Source organism: Penicillium oxalicum, chromosome VIII (assembly GCF_001723175.1).
Source record: "Penicillium oxalicum strain HP7-1 chromosome VIII, whole genome shotgun sequence".
Taxonomy (NCBI): domain Eukaryota; kingdom Fungi; phylum Ascomycota; class Eurotiomycetes; order Eurotiales; family Aspergillaceae; genus Penicillium; species Penicillium oxalicum.
The window spans coordinates 1,624,465-1,650,012 of record NC_064657.1 but is presented as its reverse complement, the minus strand read 5'-3'; the positions used below and the strand labels follow the sequence as shown (position 1 = coordinate 1,650,012).

The following is a 25,548-nucleotide window of genomic DNA, read 5'->3' as shown; positions in this document are numbered from 1 at the left end:
CGTTCCTGCCGAAAAGCGTAACCAGGACGGCCAAACTTATCTCCAGCCTGTGCACCACGCGTTTTTCTGGCCATCCCCCTCCCACCTCCCTCTTCATCATCTCACTTTCGCTTCATTACCGCAGTTGCGTTCATCTCTCGTGATCATCGTGTTCCGTTGATAACGCAATCACTGTTCATCACGCGGCTGCACTCACTTGCCAGTCGTTTCCGGCATCGCTTTTCTCATCGTTCGGATATCATTTTCCAAAAGGAAATCTTGTGGAGGCAACACCCCACCGATTTCTCCCCATCCAGAGGCCGGCTTGACCCCACGTCAAGACCATGGCCTCCGTTCAGACTCCGATTTCCTTGGGTGGTGCTGCAGGCTGTGAGCCAGCAGCACGCCAGGTCAGTGAACGGCTGGGAGAATTCGTCCAGGAGGAGATCTTCCGGAAAGATCCTGGTGTCGACGAGGAAGAACGCGCCGGACCAGCAGGCGCATCCCAGAAGACCAGTACCAGTGTCGAGGACTCTGTTACTCCTGTGATGGGTGATGAGGCAGAGGAGAAACGGCTGCAAGAGCTGTCCTCACTAGCCCGCTCATTCTCACAGCTGTCGAACCATGCTCGGTCGTTTCCACAGACTTTAGACCATTCACATATTGTTCGAGACGAGTCGATGATGGCTCAGTCAGCCCCCGACGAGTCGAACAAGGCAAAGGATGGACGAGCCTTTTCACAAATCTCGAACATCGCCCGCTCCGAGCTTGCAAAGACTGGCCCTATGTCAGATGGAGTCAACACGTTCCTGGACACAGAGCAGGACCCGGAACTGAACCCTCATGACCCAGACCATTTCGATGCACGCAAATGGGCCAAGAACTTCTTACGGATGACCACTCGTGATCCAGACCGCTACCCGCGTCGCACTGCAGGTGTTTCTTTCCGCAACCTGAATGTCTTTGGTTACGGTACCGCCGCTGATTACCAGACCAACTTTGGAAATGCCTGGTTAAAGATGTTCGCCTGGGTCAAAGGCCAGCTGGGCATGCGTGAACGGAAGCGCATCGACATTCTTCGGGACTTTGAAGGTATTGTCCATGAGGGTGAGATGCTTGTTGTGCTAGGACGTCCTGGCAGGTGAGTAACTTCTTCCTGTCCTTTCACTCACGCTTCTCTTTCTAGGAAGTGTACAGAAAGATGTCAGTGCTAACCTCTCACTTCAGTGGATGCTCTACCTTCTTGCGCACCATCGCGGGTGAAACCCACGGCCTCTTCCTTGCAGAGGGTTCGGATATCGAGTATGAGGGGATCTCGTGGGAGAACATGCACGGTCGTTTCCGTGGGGAAGTGATTTACCAAGCAGAAACAGAAATTCACTTCCCTATGCTCACCGCAGGAGAAACACTTTTGTTTGCCGCCCAGGCCCGCGCGCCGAGCAATCGACTGCCAGGTGTGACCCGCGCTCAGTACGCCGAGCATATGCGGGATGTGGTCATGGCCATGCTCGGATTGACCCACACTATGAACACCAAGGTGGGCAACGACTTTATCCGTGGAGTCTCCGGTGGTGAGCGGAAGCGCGTCAGTATCGCGGAAACCACGCTTTGTGGAAGCCCCCTGCAGTGCTGGGACAACAGCACCCGCGGTCTGGATAGTTCAACTGCATTGGAGTTTGTGAAGAATCTCCGGCTGTCCACAGAATACAGTGGATCCACCGCGGTGGTGGCCATCTATCAAGCCAGCCAGTCAATCTACGACATCTTTGACAAAGCCATCGTTCTCTACGAGGGGCGCCAGATTTACTTTGGTCGAGCAGATGATGCCAAACGTTTTTTCATCGAGATGGGATTTTATTGCCCAGATCGACAGACGACGGCTGACTTTCTCACCTCATTGACAAGCCCTTCGGAACGTCGTGTGCGAGACGGCTTCGAGCATCTGGTGCCTCGCACCCCCGATGAATTTGCGTCCCGTTGGAAGAACAGTGCTGAGCGGAAGCTGCTCCTCCAGGAGATTCAAGAGAGCCGGGATCGCAACCCCGTCGATCAACAACGACTAGACACTTTCAACATTTCACGAGCCGCAGAAAAGGCCAAAGGTACTCGGGCTCAGTCACCATACACCTTGTCGTATCCGATGCAGATCAAACTCTGCCTCTGGCGTGGATTTCTCCGCCTGAAGGGCGATATGAGTATGACTTTGGCTTCGGTGATTGGCAACTCGATCATGGGCATCATCATCTCCACCGTCTTTCTCGACCTGTCCCCGACGACCGGAAGCTTCTTCCAGCGCGGTTCCCTGCTCTTCTTTGCAGTGCTCATGAACGCCTTTGCAAGCTCTCTGGAAATCCTCACTCTTTGGCAACAGCGACCCATTGTGGAGAAGCACTTCAAGTATGCATTCTACCATCCTTCCGCGGAGGCTATCAGCTCCTACATTGTGGAATTACCGGCAAAGGTTCTCGTCGCCATCGCGTTCAACATCATCATTTACTTCATACCTCATCTCCGCCGAACAGCCGGCCACTTCTTCATATTCTTCCTCTTCTCCTTCACCACCACACTGGTCATGTCAAATCTGTTCCGCACCATCGGCGCGAGCTCCCGGTCCATGGCCCAGGCCATGGTTCCTTCATCGATCTTCATGATGATCCTGATCATTTACACCGGCTTCACAATTCCGGTCCGAGATATGCATCCTTGGTTCCGATGGCTTAACTATCTGAACCCAATTGCGGTTCGTACCCTGAACATGATCCCCCCGGTGGCTTGGATGTGAACATGTCGCTGACTGATGGATTGCCTTGTAGTATGCCTTTGAATCTTTGATGATCAACGAATTCAGCAATCGTCGTTTCCCATGTTCTGACTACATTCCCGGGGGGCCCCTCTACGCGAATGCTCCCTTGAGCGCAAAAGTCTGCTCGCAGAAGGGTGCCGTTCCTGGACAGGACTACATCGACGGCGACGCCTACATCAACACCACCTTCCGCTACTTCCGATCCCACTTGTGGCGCAATTTTGGCATTTTATGTGGCTTTTTTATCGCTTTCCTCATCTCCTACATTGTCTCTAGCGAGTACATTCGTGCCCAGCCGAGTAAGGGTGAGATTCTGGTGTTCCCTCGTGGCAAGATTCCCGCATTTGTGAAGAAGGCACACCATGAAGAAGACCCTGAAGACGCCTCGCAGGGCGAAAAGCAGGAAGTGGCAGGTAAGCCCCAGGACTTGGCCGTGAAGAGTGCGGCACTTGCCAAACAGACAGCCATCTTCCACTGGGAAAATGTTGGCTATGACATCAAGATCAAAGGTGGTGAAAGACGCATCCTCGACGGCGTTGATGGGTGGGTGAAACCGGGTACTCTGACTGCTTTGATGGGTGTGACCGGGGCAGGCAAGACGACCTTGCTGGATGTGCTGGCCGATCGAGTGACCATGGGTGTCATCACTGGTGATATGCTGGTCGACGGCCACTCGCGCGATGGCTCCTTCCAACGCAAGACCGGCTACGTGCAGCAGCAGGATTTACATCTGGAGACGAGTACCGTTCGCGAGGCTTTGGTCTTCAGCGCCCTTCTTCGGCAACCGCACAGCACACCGTACGAGGAGAAAATCGCCTACGTAGAGGAAGTCATTCGCATGCTGGAAATGGAGGCATACGCCGAGGCTGTCGTGGGTGTTTTGGGCACGGGACTCAACGTCGAGCAACGCAAACGCCTGACGATTGGTGTGGAGCTTGCGGCCAAGCCGGATCTCTTGCTCTTCTTTGACGAGCCCACCTCCGGTCTGGACAGCCAAACGGCATGGTCAATCTGCAGTCTGATGCGCAAGTTGGCAGATCACGGCCAAGCGGTGTTATGTACCATCCATCAGCCGTCAGCCATGTTGATGCAACAATTCGACCGTCTCTTGTTCCTGGCCCGGGGGGGTCGAACCGTGTACTTTGGGGAGCTCGGGACCAACATGAGCACTTTGATCCAATATTTCGAGAACAAGGGATCCATCAAATGTCCCGAGAACGCAAATCCCGCGGAATGGATGCTCGAAGTGATTGGCGCGGCACCTGGCTCGCACGCGGATCGTGACTGGGCCGACGTTTGGAAAGAGAGCCCAGAGCGTGCTCAGGTACGGCAGGATCTCGCCGACATGCGAACGGAGCTCTCAAAGAAGCCTGTCCCCGAGGCGACGGCCGGATATGGCGAGTTTGCAACGCCTCTCTGGTACCAGTTCCTCATTTGTATCCGGCGCATGTTCCAGCAGTATTACCGGAGTCCTGGATATCTGTATTCGAAGACGGCTATGTGTGTCATTCCGGTAGGTTGCTTCCCTTGTCAACGATGAGCCCCACTCGGGCCATTTCTTTTCTGCTCTGTATGTCTTGGGGCTTGCTAAGTTTCCTTTTCCACCAGCCGTTGTTCATCGGTTTCACTTTCTGGCGCATGCCGAACACTTTGCAGGGTCTCCAGAACCAGATGTTCGCCATCTTCATGCTGCTCGTCATCTTCCCCAACCTAGTTCAACAGATGATGCCGAGCTTTGTCACGCAGCGATCCCTGTACGAAGTACGTGAGCGACCATCCAAGGCGTACTCCTGGAAAGCGTTCATGCTGGCCAGTATCTTCGTGGAGCTACCCTGGAATGTCATCATGTCGGTACCCGTCTACTTCTCGTGGTACTATCCGATTGGCCTCTACCGCAACGCTCCGCCGGGTAAAGTCACAGCTCGCGGCGGCACCATGTTCCTGTTGATTCTGGTCTTCCTCATGTTCACTTCAACCTTTAGTTCGATGATGATCGCGGGAATTGAACACCCCGATACCGGTAGTAACGTGGCACAGATGATGTTCTCTCTGTGTCTTGTCTTTAACGGGTGAGTTTGTCCCAGCTGGGCAGGCCTTTATTTGCATTTGCGATCTAGCGATGACTGACCTGGAACATCTTCACTGCTTTTAGTGTCCTCGCGAGTCCTAACGTCTTGCCCCGCTTCTGGATCTTCATGTACCGCGTGTCCCCATTCACCTATCTGGTCTCCGCGGTACTCTCGACAGGTCTTTCTGGTGGCAATGCCAAATGCTCCAGCATCGAGCTCTTGCGGGTCGATCCGCCCCAGGGTCAAAGTTGCTCTGACTACTTGGACCAGTACGTCAGGCTGTACCAGGCCGATCTGAGGAACCCTAATGCAACGTCAAGCTGCGAGATCTGTCCGATTCAGTCGAATGACACCTTCCTGGCGCAATTGAGCATCAATTTCTCCGATCACTGGCGAAACATTGGCCTTCTCTTTGTGTACGTGGGTTTCAACATTGTCATGGCCCCCGTACTGTACTGGCTCATGCGCGTGCCCAAGAAGTGGTCCCGACGGCATCGATCGGGGTGACGGGGGCGGAGGAAGGAGCACTCTCGCCTGGTTTGAGTGGCACAAGAAATTGATTTTGGCGTGGTGCAGGATGGACCGACACTTGCTCTTGTTTTTTTTTCTTACTTTTATCAACGCTGATGAATTCCTTATGAATTATGGTTGAAATGATGCGTGCATGGTAGCTTCGATTTACTTGCTACCTACTGCGGTCGACCAAGCTGTCGACCTGATAGAGTATTGGAATGAGAGATCCATTTTCTTTGACTTTCTCTGGAGAGGCATGATTCTCATGTCCAAGAGCATGGTGATGAAGATTTCAGGTCTCTCTGCACCACACGTCCCTTTTTGGGCAACAGTTTGTCCAGGCGTGTAGCACCTTCGCCTGCTGCAGTCTCGTCCAGTGTGGTGATTGATCGACTCTCGCACCCTTTGAGGTCCGCACAGGAAGGGACTGCATGAGGCGAGGTGTATTGTTGGTTTTGTGTATGTGGACGGACTGAGCTGGAGGTGAAACCCTAATGGAAAGGTCATCAGAGCAACTCCCTCTACGGCGCCTGTGTGTTCTGCTCATTAGGAGTGGTACTACTAAACGGCCCAGGGAGTTGATCTCATAGGTCTAGGTCAGGTGCATTCGCTTTCTACTGGCTTTCTGAAAGTCGATTTACCTCGCAATCCCTGCCTCGAAGAGCAGTCCTTGTTGTATGTCTATCCGTCGTTGAGACAGAGGATTGTTTTTGTTCTGTTCCGCCGATGAAAAAAAGAGCTACCAGGATTAGACCGACACTTTTATCTTGTCTCCATAATATGCACAGCGAGAACCAAAACCAAAACCCTTCGATCATGGTTGTTGAGTTGAATGTGAGGGTCGATGGCTGACGTAGAAACCTCGTGAAGGGCGCTCTTCCACCTCCCCGCAGTCGCCGAAAAAAGGACCCGCTGCGGGCGATCAACAACCCGGACACCTTCAGATCTTCATACCTTCAATACATTTCCCACCTGCCACAATTGTCTCTCAATCCGGACGCCCTTGGCTCTTTCACCCCCCTCGCAACACGGTGTCTTTCTTCCGTCGTCAAGGGATGCTGCATTTGCGATAGCGTCCCTTTGCTCCTCCTCCCCTCGGCCACTTTGTCCGGATTGCCGCCGACATCGACCCCGACCCCGTCGACTGGCTGGCGATCATCATGTATGTCTCCTGCTGGTCGCGACTTTGTAATCAGCAGCATCCTGACAATGCGCTCAACCGGAACGAGCACGCGACTAACAGGCCCTCTCTTTGACCAGGACCGTCTTTTCCCTGATCATCATCAACAAGGCGGGTGGTCTGATCTATCAGCGTGAATACCAGGCCGGACTGCGCAGTCTCTCAACAAATGACTATCTCGTTCTCGCGGGCACCTTTCACGGGTATGGTACCTTTTTTTTTCTCGGATTCCTCCCCAGCATAGGCGACTACAGAAAAACAAGGGGAAAAGAGAAGATTATTCACTCGTCACCCTACACTGTCACACACAAGCTATCCCGCTAATCATTTCCCCCTTCCCCCTCCAGTGTTCACGCCATCACTCGTTCGATCACGCCAAAGCTGCCTCTCGCCCAGAGTTCTCCCGCTGTCGCCTCTCCCGGTGGTGGCAATGCTCCTCCAGCCGGATTCAGCTTCCCCAATCCCGGGGTCGTCGCCTCGGGGTTGGAACATCTCGAGACGGAAAAGTTCCGATTGACCTGCTTCCAGACGCTGACGGGGACCAAGTTCCTACTTTTCACCGATCCGATGACGGGGAATGTCGATACGATCATGAACAAGATCTATGAGCTCTACGCCGACTACGTGATGAAGAATCCATTCTATCAGCTCGAGATGCCTGTGCGCTGTGAGGCGTTTGATCGACACTTGGGAGCGTGGCTGCGCGGGCGGACGTGAGACGGTGGGTCATGGGCTTGAAGTTTTATCATAATTGGTGAAGAGAGAGAGAGAGAGAGAGAGAGAGAGAGAGACGCCAGGATGCACGCCGTGGGCAAGAAGGAATGCGAATGGCGCTGATGACTTGATGAACCTTTACTAGAACCAATTGCAATGATTTTTTCCCCTTCTTTTTTTTGTGTGGATCGATCATAGCCAGTCCGGGGACTGATTTGGATTGGATCAGATGGACATAGCAATCCTGTCCCCAGGGCGTTTGTCATCCATGACCAAACACGACCCAATACCTTACCATCTCGCATGATTGTGTAGCGCGCATGAGGGTTGGACCTGGTCTATTCAGCGGACACCTAAAGCTGAATCTAGAAGCATACAGTGATGGGGAAGGCAGGCGCCGTCCGACCGAGAAAGGGAGAAGAAGAAAGCACGAATGGAGAGGAAAGGGAAACGCCGGGTATGCATCAGTATTCGCTGCCGAGAAGAAAAGAACAAATCTAAGCAGTATCCATCTTGTCCTCGTCCTTCTTGTCCTGGGCATTGCTGGACTCGCCCTGACCTTCCTCGGGGATATTACCCAGCTCCGTCTTGCCCTCGGCGGCCTCTCGTTCACGCTTCTCCTTTTCTTGTCGATTCTTCTCTTCTTCCAAGGACAAGCGCAAGGCAAAGGCCAACTCGGGGTCATTCTCCGCGGCATCTTCAAAGTTGAATCCCGCATCCTCGCCGCCACCACCACCACCGACGCCACCGGTGGTGGCACTCTCGCCAGCCAGGATTGGGGTGTTCTGGAGCTCCTCGCTAAGCAAATGAGGCCCCGGGGGGATGATGGCCAGATAGGAATTATCACCGCTCGTTACGTTGTCCACGAAGGCCTCCAGCTTCTTGGTCTGGTCGGATTCCAAATCACCAAATGCCACCACGTCGATTGACACGTTGTTCTTCTTCATCTTCTTGGCGAGCTTCACCAGGGTCTTCTCATCCTCTTCAATGGGTGAGCAGGAGAAGACGATGATCCGTTGTCGCTGAGACTTCTCGGAGCGATGCTTAAGGGCTAACTAGAAGATGAGACAATGAAGGGTCAGCGAATCTGCAACGACTCCGTGCGCCAGTCATCGCTCTGCCGGCAGGGACACTTTATCCACTTACAGCGGCAACTTGGATGCTGGAGCTCAAATGCGATGTTCCGTGAATCTTGGTTTTGTGTAGACCGGCCAGGATGCCACCAAAGTCTGTCGTAAAAGTAGATAGAACCTCGGGACCCTTGCCGCCCATGCTCATCAGTCCCACGGCGGATTGCGGGTGTGCCCGCATCTTGACACTGTGAACGATGCTGACAGCATCAACTTGAGCTTGCCAGCGGGTTGACCTGTGGTTTCACAACAAGTCAGAGAATGGCCAAGATAACCGAATACCGAGCGTCTCACGTGTAATCTCCGTTGCGACTGCTTTCGCTATTGTCGACACTGCAGGAAGGTTTGGTCAGCTAGGCACCTCTCGATAACTATCAGTCGAGTCAAACACTGACATGATCATTGTAGCCTCGAGCGACATGATGGCGGTATATGATGAAAAAGCACGAGAGACAAAAAAGGATCAATGAAGGTATCAGGACTGGAACATCGACACTTGAAGGAAGTCGGTGATGACGATGAGGTGAAGCTATGCATTCTGCCACCGATCCCCGCCCTGGAGGCCTGTTTGTTATGGCGTCGCGCATCCACCCCCGGCCGTTCGAAGATCTATTCATCCCCCACAATAAATCTGAACTTTATACCTCACCATCGAGTAACGCGCGGCATGACTACCATGAAACGCAAGGCGCCTGAAATCTCCGAGGCGGCGAATGCCACACCTACGGGGAGACCCGTCAAAAAGCTGCGTCTGACGCGAAGCCAAAAGCAAGCGCTCATTGATAACCTCCAGCTTGAGAGTACGTGCAAGGGATAGAACGCCCGTGGGGGAAGGAGACAGTCACTAATTCATGGTTTTTTTTCATTCACTAGTCACTGAGCGTGCTCGGAAGCTGCGTGCCCAATATGCTCTCCAAGCCCACGATCTTCGTGCTCGCATCGAGCGACGCGTTAACCGGATTCCCGTCTCTCTTCGGAAAGCCAACATGGGCGAGCTCTTCGAAAAATACTCTGCTACAGCCCAGACGACATCGCCGATGCGCAGGATCTCGCCGACCAAATCATCGCGTGGGCTGATTTCAATTGATCAAGCACTTTCACCGACTAGCACACGCGACGGCCGTACGCGGCGCACGAGGTACGCTCTCTTACCTCCTCTTAGTTTCCTTCGTAACATGTAGGTCTTTCTGCCAGAAACATCTACTGACCTCGATCTGCAAATAGTACCGAGGGCTACTCCGACAAGGAAAATGCGCCAGCTGCTGGTACGCCCGAGGGACTGAAGAACCCCAAGCGTCGAGGCAACGCACCCTCTGCGAGCGGCACTTCACGCATCGTCTCGCAAGAAGTGCGGAGCAATAACCATCGGATTCTTTCCCCCAAATCCTCCAACTCTCGAACATATCCTCAATCACCTTTCCGCGCTCCCCCAGAGAAGGGACAACCTTCATATCTATCCCGTCCAATGTCCCCTCTTAAGCCGTCGAGCCCTCTGCGCGCGCCTGCACCTGGCTCCCGGCCTCGCGGCGCCACCACTTCCAACGTGCGCGATGCCCCATCGTCAACCCTGCTGAAAAAGACGACAGCCCGATCCGCAACTGGGCCCCGGGCTGTCAACTCCCCCGTTCCTCGACCCGCCACTCGTCAAGGTGAACGCAAAAACAGCTTCTCATCCACCACCACATCCTCAGGAACAACCGTCGCCAAGCCAACCAGGACAGGACTGGGAGGCCGAAAAGCCACGACTGGCACCGCTGCTTCCACCAAGAAACCGCCCGTGCCGCGTGCGCAGGCGGCTTCCCTAGCCGTCAAAAAAGCACCCACTGCGACAGGGACGTCTGCAGTGCGCAAGACAACCGCTCCTGCGTCCACATTGGACAGCTCTAGTCGAGCGACGAGAGCGCTACGAAAACGCGTATAAGCTGCCAAGTCCCTCCGGGTTTGTCTCAATAGGGTACCATGCACCGGGAGACACAGAGACTCGAGGGATATCTATTTTGAGATGAAAGGCCTTCTCTTTCTTTCTGTTTTCTCTCTCTCTCCTTTCTTTTTCTTCCAGCGCGCCATGTCTGGTGCCCATCATAAGCGCATTATCGGAGACGGGGCGTATACCGGTAACCTTCTTCCTGTTCGTTGGTGTGTTCTTTTTTCTTTTTCTTTTCGCGCTACAAGCGATTGCTGGTTCAAGCTTGGCTTCAAATGGCGTTTCCCGTCTCGTGTTTTGGCGAGTGGAATTTCTATGTGATGGTTTAATTATGTGTCAAGACTCCTCCATACCTCAAATTCTTCATCGTAGTCCCGGTCAATTGGGGTACCCATCTGACCTTTTATTTCCTGGGCCATATACAGCACCGTGCATTAACATGTAGCAGCACACGCCAACGTCTGGAATGATCCCTTCCAACGAAAAGGTGCCGTGGAAGAGTGGAAGTGAGAATTTGAGTGAGAATTTGAGTGAGAATTTGAGATCGTTCATGCCTACCTTGCACGTAAAGTTTTTGCCTGTATAAGCATGCAAACGCCAATGTCGGGAGCCCATTTGATTGTACATTGGCGATTACTCAAAGGACGCCCGGAAGCGGCATGATATTTGGTCGGCCTCGGTGGAATCAATTACACGAGACTGAAATGGTTGTCTTGGAAAACACACAAGGTAAGAACTAGACTTGAATCTACCGGCGGACGCGAATCCGGGCTACTAGAGAATATGAATGCAAAAGCAATGCAACATGGTCATGAACACGCGCGAGGTCTGACTTCATCGCTTCATTAACTCTTTGGGTTGAGAAAAAGGCCAATTGCGGTGTGCCAAGATCAAAGCAGGTCCGCCGCCTGAGCACTTTTGCTGGGTGAACAACAAGCAATTATTGACAAGGGAACACCATGGGCTGCATGCAAGGATGATCAGCTGCGGGAGAAAAACAGAAACAGGAAGAAAGTGGGATTGGAACCCCGGAAAAGATAAGAGCCAGGTGGGAGGTAGAGCCTGGGATAACCGCAAAAAAGAAATTTTCTTTTTTCGAGATGATATGGGCAAATATGGTCGCCACAAAGAAGATCTGTTCAATCCGATGATGAACGAAAGAAGAAAAGATATATGACCATGAGAAAGCCTTGAGTTCAAGCTTGATGGGGTATGGGCGAGCAAACAATTGAAAGACAGACAGAAAGCAACAAAGACCAAAAGGGGTGAAAAAAGTAAAAGGAGGGGAAAGACACGGCCATCGTATTTAAATCAGGCCTCTGGGCTATGAGGTGTCATGCATGAATACAGAGAAGCACCAGCAGTCAATAAGCAGATGAGCTGTCGCGATTTGTGTGGGAAAGTAAATGGCGACGAGAACCGTGACACTCGGTCCGCCAAATGTGGGCCGGTCGTGGGCTCAAAAGGGAGGAGAAAATAGACAATCCGAACGAGAATGCAGAACGCTCAACGCCCCCGCCCCCCCCCCCCCCCCCCCCTCATGAGGATGAACAAAAGAAAGATACCATGATTGGTCACAGAAGAAGCCGGGTTTGAGGGGAGTGCAGGGATACAGAACCAGGCATGGCTTGCCGGACCGAGCTATGCAGATGATGAGAGAGCAGGGAAAACAAAACAATCGCTTACGCTAACCCGTGACACCCATGGCGCCTGGCCCGGGCCGTGGACGGTAGGGTAAACCTTGTTGAGGATGCGATGGATGTTGTCCATCAGGGTGACTCTGACTGCCGTTGCTATGGCTTCGGTCACGATGATAAGCGGCTGGTGGGGGCGCAAAGTCAAACCCAGCCTGGGGCTGAGCATTGCCCGACTGCGAGTGACCACCGGGCCCAGCGACGTGGCGCACAGAACTCTGCATTTGCCAGGCAGTGTCCTGAGACGGATCAGTCTCAATTCGAGCGGCGGTCGGGGTGCTTTGGTTGCGATGATTGTTGATTGTGAACGCGTCAAACCCATTGTCAGGTTTCGATGACAGACTGCCTCTAGCAATGTCACCGTAACGTTTCAAGATGTCCTTCGTGGTGACTTCGGAGTTTTCTTTGAATAGCGTGGTATCGCTCAAGACGGCCTGCAGATCCTCCGGGATCTATTACAAAAGATCAATGTCAACAAAGGAGGCGTATGGTCGAAGAGGGAACTAAAAAAAAAAAAAATCAAAGTGAGACTGTTGCTTACCTCACACATGGTGTCATTGAACGTGATGAGCGAGTTGACCGCCTCAATGGCCAAGAAACTTTCATCCACTGTGCCATTTTTCGTATTAGGATAGAGAATGTTTGGGGTCATGACTGTGGCGAGGTTATGAATGTCCATCTTGCTGCCCGATTCTTCATCAATGTGCGAAAACGACGAGGTCCAGTTCAGGAACGTAAACAAGACCTCCATCGTATCGCGGTGAGCTTTGGGAAGAAGACAGCAGGCGAGGTGCAAGACTCTCTTTTGCTTCTCCGGATCGGACAATTCTGATCATCATGGTTAGCTTTACATCGTCGTTGGGGCATAGGGAGGTCTTCGCAAAAACATACTTTGGGACGCAACAAACAGTCGATGAAGCTTGAAAGTCATCAACGGGTCAGGCATCTCGCGGAGGAATTTCTTCAACAGCGCGGCGATTTGGACAGGACCCTCTTTGGACATGTCCACCTGATCGTACTTTGTATCGATCAACTCGGCCAATTCTTTGAGCCTTCGAATGTTGCCATTCTTGCGGAACACTCCTTCAACCGACATGTCCATTTGTCGCATTGCCGATATAGCGTCATCCACAAGGGCGGGGATCCTCAAGGCACCCGGTCCAACACCATGGCCAGACTCGGCGCCTTCCTTCTCAACCAAATAATCAAGAGACACTCCAAACACGCCCTTCTTCTTACCCTTTTTCTTCTCATCCTTGAAGGCCCGTCCAAAGATATTCCAGATGGTGGGTTTTCGGGACTCGATGAGGGAGAGTAATTCCTCCATGGTAAATTGTCCCTCCAGAAGTGGCTCCATGGACAAAACTGCCACATGGCGCACAATGAAGTATTCTAATGCCGTGAGTTCAGAGAAATAGCGCTTGCTTCGAGCAGCCGAGTCCGCAAGCGCGTCCAACTGGTTCCTGGACATTTCACGGGCGTGACCAGGCTTATAGGTGGGCATGCCATCCATGGTCCCCACAAGCTTCGTGCCCGCATGTCGGTAAGCGTTGGGTCGCTGCTCTTTGGCTTGCTCTGCCGCAACGATGCGTGGGATGTCATCCAAAGTCAACGCATCCTGGGCGCCAAAGGTCAGATCCTTGACGGTGTCGCCATTGGCGTCTCGCTCCTCGACAATCTGGAAATCCGGACCACGAGGATCACTGCCATCATTTCCCGAGGACCCTGGTCGGACACTGCGACCCTCAGGCCCATCGATGATCCGAGATGCGCGAGCCTTTTTGTACGTCGTGGACAGGGTACGTTCGTTCCGGAGGGAGCGAAGACGGCGCATTTCCCCGACGGTCTGCTCGAGAGATGATTCCTCAAGTCCACCACGCTGAGCGCCGCGGGACTGTGTGCCCCCATATTGCTCGGGATATCCATCCTCCAACTCATAACCCTCGGAAGGCATGTGCTCTACAGAAAAAGGTTAGAACCTGAGTGAACCAGGCGCGGGAGATGTTTGAGGACTTGGGTTGTGGAGCTTACCAGTAGATGCGGGTAACGTGCCTCCAGCACGGAGAACTTCTAGAAGCCGAGCCAGGGCCACTCTTAGAAGGAAAACATATTGCTGTAATTTGGTTACCCGCACGAATCCGTCTTGCACATCTCCACCAAAGTTATGGTGGGTCGCACACTCTGAACAGTAGGCGAAATGCAGGCTTTCATTCCAGAGCGCGTCTGACAGATCAACTGTCAAATCCTTCTCACACGAGGAGCATGATAAATGGGGGGGTTTCGTGTGCCAGCGATGTTCCCCGTGGCGGATACACTCATCGTCAATGGGCTCCTTGCACATGGCGCAGCAATCGGAAAGTTGGTCTGCGAGACCCTCCACACCAGCATCCAAATCCGCCGTGGCATGCTCCTCCTCTGCCAGCATGATGGTGTCCTGGTCGGCAAGATGACTCAGGAAGTTGTGCAGACCGTCCGAAGCAGACTTCTCTCGCTCCAGCTTGAGAGCACCTTGGAGGCCGATACGGATCAGTAGTTTGAGATAATGAGCCAACCCCGTCACCAGTGACAGCAGCTCCTGGGTCACACCCAGTTTGCGCACTCCGGTCTCTTGCGTCTTGGAAAGCAGGGCAAAGAACGCGACGATCTTTTTGCATAGCAACTTCGCCTCTCGCCCATATGATAATTCTATCGGAAGCGAGTCCCATCAGTTCACGAGACCCTCTCATTGGCCGACCTTGGCTCGACAAGATTGACTTACCCTTGACCCCGTGGGATTTGATAAACTCTGCCAGCTCATCGACAGCGACGAAGAGTATCTCAACGTGAACGATGAAGCGCTTGGCGACAATCACTCCATTGAGATAGGCGCCATTACTCACGTGAAGAAGCATATCGGAGATGCATGCGGCGGAGGATTCCTCAAATGACGAGAGAGTGCTCCAAATGTTGTACACCTTTTCTTCCATAGCATCCTCCTCTTTGCGGATGTTTTCACGCTCTTCGGGGGTTGCGTCAGTGTCAACTGGCGGCGGCTCCCACGTTTGACCCGTTGGTGACAGTCGCACATTCCAGAATTTGTGAATCATATAACATTCTGGGTGCCAGTGCTGGTTTTGTCCATTACGGAAGATCTCCACAAACTGCTTCAAGATGGCGGTGTGGCATCCATGGCAGCGCTGGGCGAACTGAGTCGAGTAATGGAAATGACAGTAGACCTGCCCTTCGTGCTCGTAGTAGGAGTCCTGAGCTCCAAACACCGTGGGACACACAGAACAGGTAAAGTGCTCGATATGGTATTTACGGTCCAGTGCTGTGATATACGACCCGCGCAGAGCTCCGCCACACTCGTGGCACAGGAGGTTCAGTCGCCGGAAGTAATCTGTTTCACAGAGTGGAAATTGGCAAGAGCCATCCTCAGAGTCGACAGGAAAGAACTTGGATGCGACGATTTCCCCGCAGTCCTGAAGAGTCAGACGTCAGCTTGTAATGGAATATTGCAGGAAAGAAACAAGAGGAGTGACCGGCAAAGGATCGAAGAAACCGGGACACAGCCTTGCATACCTCGCACTTGAAACACTCCAGATGGAAAGTACCACCTAAGGCGCGCACAAATTGCCCGGTCAAGGGTTCATGACATTTCTGACAGAGACGAGACGAGCCGGGAGACTTGGTGTGGCCTCGTCCGTTTGCTCGTGACCGATCCCTGACATTCGATCGGTCACGCAGGGATTGTTGCTCAGGCTCAAGGCCTCGCGGCGAGCGATCATCGGGGGTCAATGGGCTGTTGTTGCCCGCAACACGAGCAGATGGGGAGTCGAAGGGAATCAAATTGTCTTCGGGGGAAGTCGGTGTGTTCTTCTGAAAGTTGTTTCCATAGCCAGAAGTGTTGATCGTGGGAGTCGGTTTACCCGCGACTAGGCTAGCTGGCAGCCCGCCAGAGGACATTTTTCACAGACGGAGGGAACGAGTAGACTGGAGTCGCAATGGTAGCGCAGAGAAGCATCCACCTATCGGCGAAGGGCGCAAGGAGTGCACGGAAGGGGGAAGGTGAGCTAAAGATTGGACGATGGGCGTTTCTCTCGTTGATGCCGCAACACAGCAAGACGATGTGAGATGGACCTAGCGCGACCTGTTCCAGCAAAGCGGCAAGGGAGTCAGCTCCAGTTCCTAGATGGCTGCCCGAGAGAATTCCTGGGAGGTGGCCATTGAGTTGATTTCCAGGGTCGAGGGACTCCGACTTACCCAGTCGCCATACAGGGACAGCACGCGCGGGGGGGGAAGAGGGGAGGGGGAGGAAGGAGAGGATCCAACTGAACAAAGGAATGACGGCGCGCGACCGGCGAAATGGATCGCGGGGGAAGGAACCACGATCACTGGAGCGACGGAAGAGGGCTACTGCTACACACGTAGAGGTCCGGACCACCAGGCGGGGGGGGTGATCGAGAAGGGAGAAGAGGAGGCTGGGAGCTTCGAATACGAGCCAACACGGGCGGCTAGTGTCACGATCATGAGATGAAGCGGATCATGGAGCAGGAAAGGACATCCGGGTGACGGGTGAGTTTCGAATCAGATCACGGGTTCACCAAGCACCAAGCGTTGAGGGAAGGGGGAGTGATGATGGGGGGATGTTTTGGAGATGGACGGAGGGGGCGTCCAGTGGTCGTGGAGAGGGAAAGATGGAGACGGGAGTGGTTTTGGTGTGGTTTGGTTTGGGCCCCCCGGCGCTCAGTTGAGTCTAACTTTCAGGCTGGCTCTGCCCCCCCTAACCTTAGCGGGAGCACACGAAGAATGGGGCATCGACCCGTGGAGTTCAGTGACAATCGGGGCTAGTACTTATGCAATACCTCCCCAGTCCTCCAGTTCTCCCTCACGGCCTCACTCCATAGACGAGCCATGAGGCCCACCTTGAAGAAGCCCCGACCGTAGGGGGAGGCAGAAGAGGCTCACATCCACTTTTGCTACTAAATTTGCGGTGACGCTTGTCTCGATTAGGTCCGCTGTTCTATGGTACTTCGGAAGTCAGGTACATATATCACGTGACATTCTTCTCCACCTTTTACCTCCTGAATCAAAGTCCGCCCGGCTTGGATCACGTGCTTCCACACCGCCTCTCACTGCGATTGGCGCAGGTCGATCAATTCAACCAGGAGCCTGAGGTTGGAGGACGGGTGTGGAGTTACATTTCCTCCCCGTCATCTCGTCGGACCATCAGTAAGGAGTCGTCGAAATAAGTACATGTTTACAAACTTGAAGACAGCGGCGTAGGGTTGTCAATCTGGTGGTCGCTCAGAAAGAAGGTTGATTGGTTTTAGCATCATATCTTAGGAAATCAATTGTTGAAGTTGTGGTGATGGAGGGAGCTTTCTACCCAACATGAAACTACCATATGTAGACCTGGATATCCGCCCCCCCCGGCCGATATATACCTACCCAGCCATTACATAGCGCATGGGGAGACAAACCGTCAATTCCATGTCTGCACCGTACATGCAACAATATGTTCAGAGAAAGAACACGAATTGGGTCAGCCCGCCCGCCTATGGCTCTTATTGAAGGCATTTCCCCCTTTCTGGATGGAAGAATCATGATACATTATCCAGCCGACCCCCGCCCCAGTCGGGCTTGACGGGTTTTGAAATCTTCCTTTGACACATCATCGTATACCTATAAGGTCGCAATGTTTACCCCATGGCTGGTGTGTGAGCTTGATGGCTTGCTTATCTCAGTTTTTGACGTTGTTCTCAATGGACTGAGTCTCCCGTTAGGACCTCAAGTCCCAAAATCTAGAAATTTGTATCCTTGATACCAGATCTGTCGGGTCAACCAGCATCATCGTTGGTGCTATCGAGAAGTATGTGATTTCACACGTCTGTTCACCAGCGATCCCTCTCACACGCCCTGCTTTGCCAAGTCACCTGACCGTTGCCTTTGTCTAGCCGAATAGATTGCTAAATTTGATCTTGGATTGGTAAAACACAGGTGAAGTGATCATATAGGTTAGCTGAGGGTAGCCTTCAAGGTCGGGCTCAGTAGATATCGAAGCACTTCGGAAAGAACTAGTCGTGATACTGGTGAGACCTTTTCATGGTTGCAAGGACCCCGCAAGCCTCTCTCTCTCTCTCTCTCTCTCTCTCTCTCTCTCTTCGGTTTTGGAAGGTGGCGGAACAAAGAATCCCTAGAAAGACAGGCGATTGACCCGAGAACTCATCATCAAAGGCAAATTTAATAACATGATCCGTATTGACTTATTTTTAGAGGGAGCGGATGGTTGATCCCTGGCCTGAAACATTCATAACCCACGGTGCACATCATCGATCCTCCAATTCCGTTCTCGTGGGACCAAGTGAGGAAGTTTCCTTTTTAGGACAAGTATAACAAACACACTGGGCACTCATGACTACATCCACACCTCATCAACTCAACCTCTTTCTTTCCACTCACCTCACCACATCACATCCTAGACCCAAATTTTAATCAAACTCACTTACCTCTATAGTCTGGGTTTGCCTTTTCGAGTCTAGTATCACAGTCTTCGATTCCTGACTCGGCCATTTGCCGTGATGGCCAACCAGTGCGTGATACGCCTGATGCGGGTACGATCAAGACAGCGAGGACTTATCCTTTGTTGACAGAGTCAGCCGATCTGACAAGGTTTCCAGGAGCTGAGACAGTTGGATGAAGACGACGATATAGGCAGGCAAAATGAAATCTATGACGTGTCGATAGCCACTAATGCCCTCTTGCAGGTCTTGTGGTGTCCTACAATGAAAGCAACATCCGCGACGTTGAAGCCCTGATCATCGGCCCTCCAGGCACCCCGTACGCCATGGGGTTTTATCAAGTGAGTGTCCGTGAAGTAGCCAGTCAGTCATGGATCGAGTTTGGCTAACTCGAGGATTAAATTTCTCCTCATCTCCAGTTCCAAATCAAGTTTCCTCCTGGTAAGGTTGTCACAAGAGATTTGACAGCTGATCTCGCGCAAGGCCTGGCCATGGACCCTGAGCTCATCCCTCTAGACTACCCCGAGAAACCCCCCCTCGTCGCCTTGCGCACCACGAATAGTGGTACCACTCGATTCGGTCCAAATCTCTACGCCTGTGGAAAAGTTTGCTTGTAAGAGATTTTCCCAGCTTGAACATCAAAAAACCCGGACAGAACAAAGAAAATTCTAACTGACTCTGATATGCAGGTCAATCCTCGGGTGAGTATCGTGTGCCTTTTGCCTTTTTGTTCATCGACGTGGTCTTATCTACCATCGAGTTTCAATTCGATTAACTTGGACGCTAGCACATGGATCAGCGGGCCAAACGAACAATGGAACCCGGTGCAAGGTCTAGCGACCGTCCTCCGATCCATTCAAAGCCTGTTGGATGAGAAGCCAGTGAAACTTGAGCCAGGTTTTGAGAATCACTCACGCGTCGAAGAAAGTGAGGCTTACAATGCCAAGGTAGGGCCTCCCGCTGCAATCAATTTGAAATGGCTTGATCTCGCAATCACGAGAAAGACTGGTCGTATGAGGTCCAGTCTGTGTGCTGACTGCTTACTTTCACAGATTCACCATGAAAACCTCCGCGTGACTGTCATCCAGCCGCTTGAAGCCTCCTTTCGCGACACGGAAGGGCAGCCTACCCAAGAACCGAGCCGAGACCCAAACGGGGAAACCAAGCAGTACCAGCAAGCGAGCCCATTCCTGGACATGCTCAAACGACGGTTCCTCTGGTATCTCGAATCCTACAAGATGGCCATTGACAAAGGCTTGAAAGACCACAGATCGCCAAAAGGTGGCCGGTTCACGCTGATGAGCTTTGAGTATGGCTCGAATGCCATGAAAGGTAGATGGGACTATGAGGACCTGAAGATGCGCATCGAGAGGCTTGAAACCCAAATTATGGATGAGATCCACAGTTGGCCACGACGCGGACTTGAAGCTGAGCGGCAAGGTGCTTGTATTGCAGTGCGCTTGCGCGCTCAGTTTGAGAAACTCGTCCCGGAGCTCACCGAGCGCACTGAGGGTATGGTGTGTCTCGAGCTTGTGGACAACAATCCGTTCTTATGGCGACTCATTTACCATGGGCGCCCAATGACTCAGTACGACGGCGGGGTGTTGAAGGCCAAAATTTACATCAGTCCCAACCATCCAGCTGAGCAGCCACGAGTTTTCCTCGAGACACCGTTGTACCATGTCCGCGTCTCACCCCAAAATGCGCTCATCTACCTCCCTCTCGAGACAGAAAACATAGGTCAACACATTGATGGCATCATCAGCTCTCTCGAAGAAGAACGCCCGCCTGTCAACCCGCTGATGACTGTGAACCCGGCGGCGAGTGCACTTTGTTGGGGAAGTCCACAGGAACAGCGACAATACCGTCGCAATCTCCGCCGCTCCGTCGAGGCTACTCTCGAGTAGGGGTGTGCAAATCAGCGTTGCCAAGCTCGGCGTCCTTTGCCCTAAGACAATGATCTTCCAGACTTTGATGAATGAGTCGGATGATAGGAACATCTTTCTGTCCCCGTTCATCGTTTGTCGATGTACAAGTTATTTCCATTGCTTGGAAGTGATCGTCTGGGGAGAAAGAGTGAGGAGAAAGTGCAAGAAGGCTCGGGGACTTGATAGCCCCCTATCAGCCATTGCTGTTCTATTGATCTAGTCAGTTAAGAGAGAACCAGAAAAAAAAGAATGATATAACGAATCACGATAGCGAGCCACAGGCATGAATCCTCAAAAAGTCACATCCAATTAATTCGGCCAAGCCCGATCCATGTATGCATCAGATACCAGCTGAAAAAAGCCATCCGTGTTTCTCCCAACTGCTCCAGTCAGCCGGTGGAAGAAGGTTCACACCATCGCTGAAAAGCACGTGCCGTGGCCGATGCTCCAGCGGAAGCTTACCCCAAAGAAAAAAAAAGGGAGACCCCCTTTTCTGGCGATCCGCATGTCCTTCTCGATTTCCGATCAATAAGCTACACAGCAAAGGAGACCTGTGAATATGACCGCCGAAAAGCGAACTCTCGAATTGGGCAATGTGCTGGTGGTCGGTGGCTGTGGCTTCCTAGGCTGGCACATCGTCGATCACCTGTTGAACTTCCCCTCGGAGACGGATCCCAGCAGCGCGCTCCCCAAGCCCAAAGACGACGCCCGGTTCGAATACCCAACTCTGGGCTCCAGATACCCCGCATACAAGGCGACCGTCTCGGTGGTCGACCTTCGCACAACACACAATCGTCTGCCCGGTGCGACCTACTATGATGGCGACATCACCTCCGTCGAGTCCATGATGAAGGTGTTCAGCGCCGTGAAGCCCGACCTCGTGATCCATACCGCGACTCCCTCGGTCCTCGACGGCAACAAAAAGCTTCTGTACAAGGTGAATGTGGAAGGGACTCGGACACTTCTCGAAGTTGCTGGTGGGGAGCACGGCGATTGGGGTGGCAAGTGCAAGGCCTTTGTGTACACCAGTTCCAGCTCAGTGGTCCACGACACGCAAAGTGACTTGAAGAATGTGAATGAAGAGTGGCCACTTGTGCGAGGTCGTCTGCAAATGGAGTATTACTCGGAGACCAAGGTGAGTGATCTTGCAGCGCTTGGGATGGAAACCCAATCCGACAAGCGGGTTTCTTCTTCCAGTTGGCCGTCGCTAATTTGGGGATCTTTTCTTTCTGATCCGGATCGACACAGGCCGATGCCGAAGAGATCGTTCTCAAGTACAATCGCCAGTCTCCCACGGGCATGGTCACTTGTGCTGTCCGACCGGCCGGTATTTTCGGCGAGAAGGATACTACCGTGACGCACAAGATTCTCGAACATGGATCCCAAGCCTCACAAGCCGTCTTGAACATGCAATTGGGTGACAATGACAACCTCTTCGACTTTACTTATGTCGGTAATATTGCCTACGCACACATGCTCGCCGGCCACCGGTTACTGGCGACCTATGCGCGCTATGAGGCTGGCCAGGGCGGGCCTCTGGAGCACGAGCGCGTGGACGGCGAAGCCTTCAACATCACCAATGACTCACCTGTCTACTTCTGGGACTTGACCCGCTCGATGTGGGCCCTGATCGATCGGATCGTCGAGCCTCACCAGGTGTGGGCGCTGCCGGAAGGGCTCTTGGACGTGGTGGGAGGTTTGGCGGAGGGCGTGATGGGCCTGCTCGGCAAGACGCCACGTTTGACCCGTCGCGTCGTTCGATTCTCCTGCATGACTCGGTACTTTTCCATCGAAAAGGCCAAGTACCGCCTGGCCTACCTGCCCGTTGTCCCCGTGCACGAGGGTGTCGCTCGTGCCGTGGGGTATGTGGTGGAAACCCAGCGCCAGTCGGAGGGTAAGAAGGGGCTGTAAGAGAATGGCGAGAGGGAATGTGTGATGAAAAACTTTCTATTGTCTATAAATGTAATATGCACCTTGGAAGCAATCCAGGGATTAGAGGCCTCTTGAGGTTAGTCAGAGTCATCCAGCCTTTCAAAGACAGTGGCATCAAGCTCGGATGCACCAAATTTTTTATTTATTTGTCGGGTGAGCTGGCGCCTTGGTATTATCTATTTGCCTCGATTCATGGATTGGTGGCGAGCCGGTGATCTGGTAACGGGTGCTTTCCCGAGTCATAAGCCACCACCGAGAAGGTTGTCACATAGCTGGTGCTTCAAGAGACGGACTGGAAGCGAGCAGCGACAAAGAAGAGCCAGCGCAGGCCTTACAGCACGAGCAGCTCTTCCAAAAACCATTGTTCAACAGAGGAAATCATTATGCTGAGACAGAAAGATCTCTAGATTACAACATATCCTCCACCTGCGCACTTGACCCTCGCGCACTTGAGTCCTTGTGTGACACACTCAGAGTCGAGATGTCTTCATTAGGTTCTTGATCTTCGCCACGGACAACCTGCACATCAAATGCAGCTCTGCTGTTAAAGATGGTCTCCATCTCCTCCAAACTCTTGCCCTTGGTCTCTTTCACGAAGAACCACACTAGAATGGCCATGATGAGGTCCAGCGCCGCGTAAAATAGAAAGGTATAGCTGCCCCACGACGCCTGCATGTAAGGCGTCACAAGGGAGAAGAGAAAATTAAAGAGCCATTGTGTGGCGACGGCGACGGAGGAGCCGATTTCGCGGATCCGCGATGGGAATATCTGGGTAGAACATGATCAATATGGATGGGGTTGGGTGTATAGAAGGTCACCGAGCCTAAGGGCAGAGGGGAGACGGGCATTGCAGCGATGAGAGGATGAGGACGTACCTCTGTGGTATAAGGCCAGGGCAATGGGCCCCAGCTGAATTGATAAATGGAATTCGTGAGGAATATCATCGCCACCGTTGCGATCCCGGACGCGGTGACTTCTTGTTGCGGCTTGGGGGTGGTGTTGTTGACCACGGCGACGATCACGAAGCACGCCGACATCAAGAGGGCCGATATCCACAAGGTAGGCTTGCGTCCCCATCTCTCCGAGAAGAAAAAGATGTAAATTCCAACCATGACGAATTTTTCAGCACCAAACAGGCCCGTGATGAGTAGGGACCGACTGCTGTCATTCCCGACCAGAAGCTTGAAGAATTGAGGACCGAAGTAGGCCAAGGCAGTCATGCCGGTGCATTGCTGTCCACAAAAGATGAATACCGCCAGAGCCAGACGGTAGCGATTTGCGGGTTCTAGAAGTTCCCGTTTTTTCAATCCCTCTGTCGCACGAAGTTCTTCGAGCATACCCATTCGAATCTCATTGAACTCGGCTTTGACATCGGGTCCTGGGTAGAAATGAGCTTTTTGCCGGATCATGCGCACAAAAACCGAAATCAAGGTCGGCTGCCCATCATGTAAAACCTACCATCACTAGCTCTCATCCATATCAAGTTCTGCCAGGCCTCTTCATAGCGCCCTTTTTTGGCAAGCCAGCGCACGCTCTCCGGCTGTGTCCACAGTCCCACGGCCAAGACGGTGGCTGGCACCAATTGTAGACTGGCAGGGATCTGCCATTGTTTCGAGGAGACTGGCAGCGTCTGCTGAACGGCATAATCGACCCAGTAGCTGATCATCACGCCAAGAGCAAAGAGCCACTGGACCCCCGAGCCCAGCATACCACGGATTTCCTTGGGCGCGTTCTCGGAATTGTATGTCGGAACGACTGCGGTGCCTGCTCCGAGGCCGAGCCCAGACACGAAGCGACCGATATAGAAGCATACCAAAGAGTGGGACGGCACCACCTGGAGGATGACACCGACGCAGAAAACGCTCATAGCCACCTGGACGGTCTTCTTACGACCGAATTGCTCGGACAGGGGAAAGACGAATAGTGCGGCGAGAAATGCCCCGACGTTCTGTAGACTGACCATGACCGCGTTGACGGTAGTCTTGTCCGAGTACCGAAAATCATTTCGATAGGACTCGAATGTCAGAATGCCACCTGCCGAGCGAGGGAAAGAGTCAAAGTTAGTTCGATGTTGAGAGGTTCCTTCGAGGATCGAAATATTCCAAAAGACCGTGTTTATCGGAACAAAAGACGTGATGGACGGAGATGCCTACCGACGATGCCTGTATCATATCCAAACAGAAATCCTGCAGTGCAAATGAAGAAGCCAAAAAAATAGGCACGAAAAGCTCCAAGCCTTGTCCCACTCAGGCCTGCCATGACGCCAATACCAGCTGTGGCTTTGACACGGAAGGATTGTCGCTGTACCTACTAACTAACAGTGATTGAAGTGATCGGCCCCCTCGTTGCACAAAGAAGCAAGGAGGTCATCTGTCAAGCATGACGGGGGTGTCCAAAAGAAGTGCATCAAGACCGTTTTATTTCTCTGCTCAATTGAGGATGTGAATCCAGTGCAACGTCATCCAAGTCACATAATTCTATCCATTCGAGCAACGTGGGAGCTTTGCGCACACTGTTCATTGGTCCGCAAGGGAGTGTCCCAACTACCTCGAGGGCTGTCGTCCGGAAACAGCACGCAAGCGACGATCGCTGATTTCGCCATAGCACGCCATGATACCGTACCAGAAAAAGGAAGGAGCAGCTCGAGCCTCTCCTCAACAGGCCTTCCCCCGCGATAGAGGGCAGCTCATTTGATCATGTTTGCGCCTTTCAAACAGCGGGCGGGATAAAATGCGCTTGTGACGGTTGCTTTTTGCCAGTTGGCGACGTCTTGACCCCCTTCCTCCAATGTGGATCCTCATCTCCGCATTTCTGCCAAGCCGTTCACCCCCAAGAGCTGTCGAGGAACGGCCGTCCATCATAACGTAAGAACGGACACTGAGTCTGGAAAGAATATGAAAAAATCTGCTCGCAGGTACAGATGATTCATCCCGTAGGGGCCCACCGATGGTTGCAGATGGGGGAGAGGCTTCGAGTCGGTACGAAGATGAGTAGTCATTCAGACGTAGAAGCAATAGGCTACTCTGCAACATTAGTTATTCGACAGGTCGAAGTACCCACCCATACCAGTGTTCATCTGCAGGTGAGAGGCTGTTGTATACGCTTATATCAACCATCATCCTTTTGCCCCATCTTGGTGAACGTATTTCCAAGAAAAAATATGATTTCTAATTAGTATCCTA

The 25,548-nt window shown here is 52.7% G+C and overlaps 10 protein-coding genes across 10 annotated transcripts; 7 read left to right on the top strand and 3 right to left on the bottom strand.

Annotated features, from left to right (window-relative positions):
* Positions 1–323: 323 nt before the first annotated feature.
* Positions 324–5,358, top strand: POX_h09864 (ABC multidrug transporter A-2; the record flags this gene model as incomplete). The annotated part of the gene is made up of 5 exons (XM_050118609.1): positions 324–1,120; positions 1,207–2,719; positions 2,793–4,295; positions 4,391–4,851; positions 4,935–5,358. The coding sequence occupies 5 exons, from the start codon at positions 324–326 to the stop codon at positions 5,356–5,358; spliced, it is 4,698 nt and encodes a 1,565-aa protein (XP_049965396.1).
* Positions 5,359–6,144: 786 nt separating this feature from the next.
* POX_h09863 (Transport protein particle subunit trs23) lies at positions 6,145–7,261 on the top strand (the record flags this gene model as incomplete). The annotated part of the gene is made up of 4 exons (XM_050118608.1): positions 6,145–6,198; positions 6,438–6,526; positions 6,625–6,747; positions 6,892–7,261. The coding sequence occupies 4 exons, from the start codon at positions 6,145–6,147 to the stop codon at positions 7,259–7,261; spliced, it is 636 nt and encodes a 211-aa protein (XP_049965395.1).
* A 494-nt stretch (positions 7,262–7,755) lies between these two features.
* On the bottom strand, positions 7,756–8,809 carry POX_h09862 (26S proteasome non-ATPase regulatory subunit; the record flags this gene model as incomplete). The annotated part of the gene is made up of 4 exons (XM_050118607.1): positions 7,756–8,313; positions 8,405–8,624; positions 8,683–8,721; positions 8,784–8,809. The coding sequence occupies 4 exons, from the start codon at positions 8,807–8,809 to the stop codon at positions 7,756–7,758; spliced, it is 843 nt and encodes a 280-aa protein (XP_049965394.1).
* Positions 8,810–8,854: 45 nt separating this feature from the next.
* Positions 8,855–10,309, top strand: POX_h09861 (uncharacterized protein; the record flags this gene model as incomplete). The annotated part of the gene is made up of 3 exons (XM_050118606.1): positions 8,855–9,188; positions 9,262–9,526; positions 9,613–10,309. The coding sequence occupies 3 exons, from the start codon at positions 8,855–8,857 to the stop codon at positions 10,307–10,309; spliced, it is 1,296 nt and encodes a 431-aa protein (XP_049965393.1).
* Positions 10,310–10,390: 81 nt separating this feature from the next.
* POX_h09860 (uncharacterized protein) lies at positions 10,391–10,633 on the top strand (the record flags this gene model as incomplete). Its single annotated transcript, XM_050118605.1, has 1 exon — positions 10,391–10,633. The coding sequence occupies one exon, from the start codon at positions 10,391–10,393 to the stop codon at positions 10,631–10,633; it is 243 nt and encodes an 80-aa protein (XP_049965392.1).
* Positions 10,634–11,999: 1,366 nt separating this feature from the next.
* POX_h09859 (Rho-type GTPase-activating protein 1) lies at positions 12,000–15,951 on the bottom strand (the record flags this gene model as incomplete). Its single annotated transcript, XM_050118604.1, has 6 exons — positions 12,000–12,458; positions 12,548–12,834; positions 12,898–13,965; positions 14,038–14,691; positions 14,765–15,467; positions 15,568–15,951. The coding sequence occupies 6 exons, from the start codon at positions 15,949–15,951 to the stop codon at positions 12,000–12,002; spliced, it is 3,555 nt and encodes a 1,184-aa protein (XP_049965391.1).
* Positions 15,952–16,177: 226 nt separating this feature from the next.
* POX_h09858 (uncharacterized protein) lies at positions 16,178–16,522 on the top strand (the record flags this gene model as incomplete). Its single annotated transcript, XM_050118603.1, has 1 exon — positions 16,178–16,522. The coding sequence occupies one exon, from the start codon at positions 16,178–16,180 to the stop codon at positions 16,520–16,522; it is 345 nt and encodes a 114-aa protein (XP_049965390.1).
* A 2,044-nt stretch (positions 16,523–18,566) lies between these two features.
* On the top strand, positions 18,567–20,413 carry POX_h09857 (uncharacterized protein; the record flags this gene model as incomplete). The annotated part of the gene is made up of 7 exons (XM_050118602.1): positions 18,567–18,599; positions 18,666–18,699; positions 18,753–18,847; positions 18,926–19,119; positions 19,196–19,207; positions 19,294–19,453; positions 19,559–20,413. 7 exons carry the CDS (start codon positions 18,567–18,569, stop codon positions 20,411–20,413), a joined length of 1,383 nt encoding a protein of 460 aa, XP_049965389.1.
* A 580-nt stretch (positions 20,414–20,993) lies between these two features.
* POX_h09856 (uncharacterized protein) lies at positions 20,994–22,345 on the top strand (the record flags this gene model as incomplete). The annotated part of the gene is made up of 2 exons (XM_050118601.1): positions 20,994–21,569; positions 21,683–22,345. 2 exons carry the CDS (start codon positions 20,994–20,996, stop codon positions 22,343–22,345), a joined length of 1,239 nt encoding a protein of 412 aa, XP_049965388.1.
* A 429-nt stretch (positions 22,346–22,774) lies between these two features.
* Positions 22,775–24,329, bottom strand: POX_h09855 (uncharacterized protein; the record flags this gene model as incomplete). Its single annotated transcript, XM_050118600.1, has 3 exons — positions 22,775–23,134; positions 23,242–23,744; positions 23,825–24,329. 3 exons carry the CDS (start codon positions 24,327–24,329, stop codon positions 22,775–22,777), a joined length of 1,368 nt encoding a protein of 455 aa, XP_049965387.1.
* Positions 24,330–25,548: the final 1,219 nt, after the last annotated feature.